The sequence below is a fragment of the Chaetura pelagica genome, unplaced genomic scaffold (genome assembly GCF_000747805.2).
Source record: "Chaetura pelagica isolate M959 unplaced genomic scaffold, ChaPel_1.0 scaffold587, whole genome shotgun sequence".
NCBI classification, from domain to species: Eukaryota; Metazoa; Chordata; class Aves; order Apodiformes; family Apodidae; genus Chaetura; species Chaetura pelagica.
Window position 1 is genome coordinate 377099 of NW_009953909.1, and position 5110 is coordinate 382208.

Below are 5110 nucleotides of genomic sequence, written 5' to 3' on the forward strand. Positions count from 1 at the left end.
CTTTCCCTGTTCAAACACTGGGGCACTAGAGCGAAATAATTCAAGTTTTGTTTTTATGACACTCCTTGCCCTGCTCCTTAGTTACACACCAAGAGAGAGCAACTCCAGCAGCCCACAAGCAGCAGCAGTCACTGCACCTCTGCCACACTGCAGCCTGCAAAGCAGTGGGGCTTTTCCAGGGAACAGCGTTCAATCTGATCCTAATTTCTCCTCTTCGTGGCAATTCATTCTCCTGACACATTTACAAACTGTAGGTTTTTAAAGGACATTACTATCAGAGCTTTTATTTTCCAAATAAAGTATATGGCAAGAATGGCATAAGGAAATTTTTAAGTATCTCTTTTCTGGGGGAGACTGAGCCAGCTCAGCTCCCTGGAGGGACAGGAGCAGGAACACCCCAGTGCTCCCTGACCTCCTTTCATCTCCAGCACAAACTAAAAGCAGCCTCAGTGAACTGGACCACACCCCTGTTATCCACTGCTTGGCATTAGTTCCTGTTTGCAGTAAATGATGCAATAACTAAAGACAATAATAATCAGTGAGAACAGCATGCAAAGGATTTATTGATTGGTCTTCTTGTCAGGTCTCTAAGTGAAACAAGATTCCAACCAACAGCCAGTGCTGTTTACCTCTTGGTTTAAAAGTTGCACTAATAGTTACTGCTAGAGACAGAATCTGCCAACTAAACCAACAAGTTCCACTTTAGCCTATCATCAGATTTTCACAAAAATTTTTTTCTTTATTCCAAATAATGGCAAAGTCACAAAAGCACTTCTGAAAGAGTTATAAAAAGAGGAACAGATGTCAAAGCTCTCTACCCTCCAGGTACCAACTCAGCATTTGACACATGCTGGAAATTCTAGGAAAATAGAACAAACAGTACAACAAATCTATTACTTCTGCAGCAGTGGTTCAGTTATTGTGAAGAATAAGGTACAGGAAAATACAACAAACATTAGTAACAATTTAAACCTGACAAATATTTCGACATTCAAAAATCAAAATTGTAATTAACAGGGAAACAACTCTGACTGGGCACAGAGAGGTTTTTCAAACCTTCAAGAAAGATTCCACCTTGATCATAATCTTGATAATACACCCAAAATTAGAGACCCAGAACTGAGTTGTTCACACTGCAGAGGGCCAAAGCAAGCACTCAGGCATCAACAAAACAAGAGGTTAACCACCCGTCTGTGACATGAGCTCTCTCTCATCCATCTAGACCACAAGAAGATAGTTGGTGGCAACCAACCAACGTACGGACTTGGTACGTGACCCTGCCCGAAAGCTCCAGGCACCTACAGCTGCACCAAATACTGAGGTGGCTGCTGGTTTTAAGCTGCAGGCTGCCTTTCAAAAGATGCTTAAACTCTCGTTTAAAAGTACCTATTCGTAGAGCAGCAAGAAGTCTTCAGCACATCTCTAAAGGCACAGAACATTGATTAAATCTCTGTACGTACTTGGACGCTCCAAAATAGCAACGTTCATTTTCCTTGCCACAAGCTGGTGCCTCTCATGAAACAATCACTCAGAGAAGGACAACAGCACATACCCCACAGGGCAACGAGCAACAGAGGCAAAAGCAAAGCTGCAGCAAAACAGCTCCTTTCCTTTGAATGAGGAAAGACAAAAGTTTCTGTTCACTACTTCTACAGAGCTCACCAGGTAAGCAAAGTTCTCAAAACTATTTTAAACAATCAGCACTTTTGTATGTTTAAACGTGTTGAAACCTTTGTTGCAGGTTTTAAACAGTTTTAGTTTAAAGCACACTTGGAGCAGGCCTCTACAGTGGCAAGAAGAGGAGAAAGGTGCCCTTATGCCAGGTTTAACTGCATGGAAGCAGCTGAGCCTGCAGAGCTCCCAGAGCCTGGCACACCCTCCAACACACACTGTATCCCTGCACAGGATCCACCATCCCAAGGAAAGCAACCTCCCTGGGAGAAGCCTGAAGCCCAGGGGGCGATTTCACTCTCAAAAAGTCTCTGTATAATGGTATTTCTTCTCCACTTCCAGCTCACTGGAAGGAGCTCTGCAATCCCTTTGTTCCAGGAACAGGTAACAGGGCCTCATAATGCAATTCCCAGCAGGCAGCTCCCTGCACCTGAGACAAAAGCTACTGTGACTCAGCTCAGGGGACTGCAGAAGGGGCTCCCAAATGTTCCAGACTCCAGACCCTGCCAGGACATGCCTGAGCAGCAGGGAAGCACAGCCTGGATGACACAGCACCACCCTGATGCAAGATTTCTCTGCTCAGTGAAGCAGCCTGCCTAAACTTGGCCAGCTGGGAGCAGGTGGGGAGCCAGCAGCACAGGTCAGCACAGACAGCACCTCACCAGGGCCTGCTCCAAACCTGCCAGCTTCTCTTGCATGAGAAATATCCATCAAATGTTAAGCTTGCAACAAGCTTGAGGAACACGCAGCCAACCCTCACCAGAGGGTACAGGAAAAGCTCCTGCCAACGTGCAGATCTTCTGTGTCCCTGAGCTCCCTCAGATAAATCCCCCTCTGCCTCCAGGCAGCCTCTCAGTAAAGCCCCTGCTGCTCAGGTCGGCTTCTTAGAGAGCAGTGTGCAAGGAGTGGCTGAGTAATACTTCATTTGGAACACCAATCCTGCACTGCCAAAGCTGGCTGGTTTGCACACACAGCCCCTCACTTCCAAGGAGACATCTCTGTGCTGCCACCAGGAGAGATGTGTCACAGTACAGGGCAAAAGGAGAGCAACACCCAGGCAGAGGCCTCCCCAGGCTACCTTCTCCTTACCTGCCTTTTCTGGGCTTTTTGCACCAATCAGGCTGAATCCGTTCCTGTGAAAGCTGTACTAGCCCAGAGTCTCCCACCCACCATCTCCCTCTCTTCTTTTTATTTTCAACTTCCTCCACAGACACCTCCTGCCACGCTGTGACTGTTAGTAACTCACATCGCATCCACATGATGGCAATAGAGAATTATTTAGTGAGAGACAAAAGCTCATCAATAGCCAACAGAAGACATTACAGCTAATTAAATTCAAATTAAATTAAGGCTTATTGAATCCAATTAACCTATAAAGTCACAATGTAACCTGGTGGTAAAGATTTATCTGGCACCTCCCAACACATTCAAATCAAGACTGGATGCCTTTCTGGAAGATAAGGTTTGGTTAAACACAGGCTATGAGATGTATACAGAAATCAGGGGCAGCACTGAAATTTCAGGAGAAAATCAGACAGAATAGCTCACTAGATTATCTCAACCTGGTAATCCAAGACTGGGCTGGGAAGAAAACACCATCACACCACGTTCTGATGCCTGTTGCTGGCTGACAGGAGGGAGAAGAAAGTTTCATCTACAAAAAAGTTGTTACAGACCTCCACATCTATCACTGATTATTTGATTTAGTGGAGATACATCAAATTACTGTTTCCCTGAATCTCTGCTCCTCCACAGAAAGACACCCAGCTCCTCTTCTTCCAACATCTTTATTTAAGGCACCTGTCCCAGTGAGTGCTCCCAGGCAGCAAAATCCAGCTTCTGTTGGATTCACCTTTTCCTGCCCAGAACAAAGTCCCAGCAGCAAAAACCTGTCAGACAAGTCAGCGTCTGCCACAGCACTGAAATAAAGCCACAGAAATGCTGCAGAAAGCTCTATGTGGGGACATTAAAAAAGGGAAACAAACAAACCTGGTGGTGTTTCCATACTAGCTCAGTAAAAATCCCAGATATACAGTGCTTCATACTGTACAAAATATAAAACTCAGAATCTCAGGCACAAAGAAGCCCTGTGTCTGTGCTCAGAAAGCTCCTTCTGTAAGCAGGCAGGCAAGAAACAATCCAACCTACTGGAAACAACAGTGAACACTTGCCTAGAGCAGCAGCTGGCCAGGCAGGCCTGTATCTCCAGCTCCCTGACAGCAGGGAGATGTTTTGAGATGAGTTCTGGGATAAAAGTCACAGAGAGCAACAATCTTCTCCTCATTTCCTTCCTTGACACTTCCCAATGACAAGGAGAGCTGTCAAGGTACTGACTGAGCAGGTTCCCCCCATGTAATTAAGATACAGCATTTTTCCAGTCTCAAGTTATTAAGCCTGAGTAAGAACAGATGCATTATACAGCACGTAACTTGTCTTGCAAAGTTTTAAAAAGATGTGAAAAGAGCAGGCACACAGCTGGAAAGCACCACCCTTCCCAAGGACAGCAGCTGCAGCACTAAAACTACCTCTGCAAACTGAGCTACCTCTAAAATGATTTCTGACTGTGTCTACAAGTCCCAGATTGTTGAATTTTCCCAAACCAAGCAGGCCACGCAAGTAACAACATCCACCAGCTTCTGAACTCCAAGGAGAAAAACTACTTTCCACACTTTTCCACCCGGGGAAAGCCAGAGGGCACCTCCTCTTTTAAATCCGTTTTTCTGTGACCGCCTCTGTAGCAGCACAAGGAGAGCACCCGAGGGTCACAGGAAGAAAACTGTCCCTCTGTGTAAACTTAACTCCTGGCTGCTGCAGGAGCTCAGTCCTTGCCAAGGGACGCGCTGACACGCTCGGCGCTGCCATGCCCAGGTCAGAAAGGAACAACAGGAAAAACCCTGAGACTTTCCCAAGCACTTGGAACTCCGGGCTGCCAGCGCGAGTCAACACGGTACCAGGGGGAATAAAAGGAAAACAATTTGACTGCCCTCCCAGAAGGGGTGGGCTGACACAGGGGAAGCTCCTAGAGAACCGTGGCACACTTGGACATTGAAAAGAAAAACTCACGTGGACAAAATAACTGCTGTGACCGCCGGTGTTTCGGGACAACAATCCCACGGGAGCAGCAGCCTGCAGGCTGCCCCCACACCCCCGCAGCAGGGAGAAGGTGCCACAAGGTGAGATTATGCAACAAAAGCAGCAGCAAGCAGTTTTAAAGCACCACGAAACACCCGGCAAGTGCCACCTTAAGGAGACCGTGAGGAAATGAGGGGTTTTTTTACCCATTTTCCATTGATAAGTGGGCCCGGCAGGTCCAGCCGCTCCCCCAGCCGACATGTGCTGACGTGCTCTCCAGGAAAGCTCCTCTTGCCCTCAACACAACGACGCCCCTCGGTTGGCAGTTTGCAGGGGCAGAAACCCCCCCAGACCCAGCAGCTCCCAC

At 47.1% G+C, this 5110-nt stretch overlaps 1 protein-coding gene across 1 annotated transcript in view; it reads right to left on the reverse strand.

Moving 5' to 3' along the window:
- Positions 1 to 4960, reverse strand: part of PTDSS2 (phosphatidylserine synthase 2) — a 37275-nt gene extending 32315 nt beyond the window's left edge. Inside the window, exon 1 of the mRNA XM_010001452.1 lies at positions 4950 to 4960. Within this exon, the coding sequence (XP_009999754.1) occupies positions 4950 to 4960 (11 nt within the window). The remainder of the gene's footprint in view (positions 1 to 4949) is intronic.
- Between the last annotated feature and the right edge of the window lie 150 nt (positions 4961 to 5110).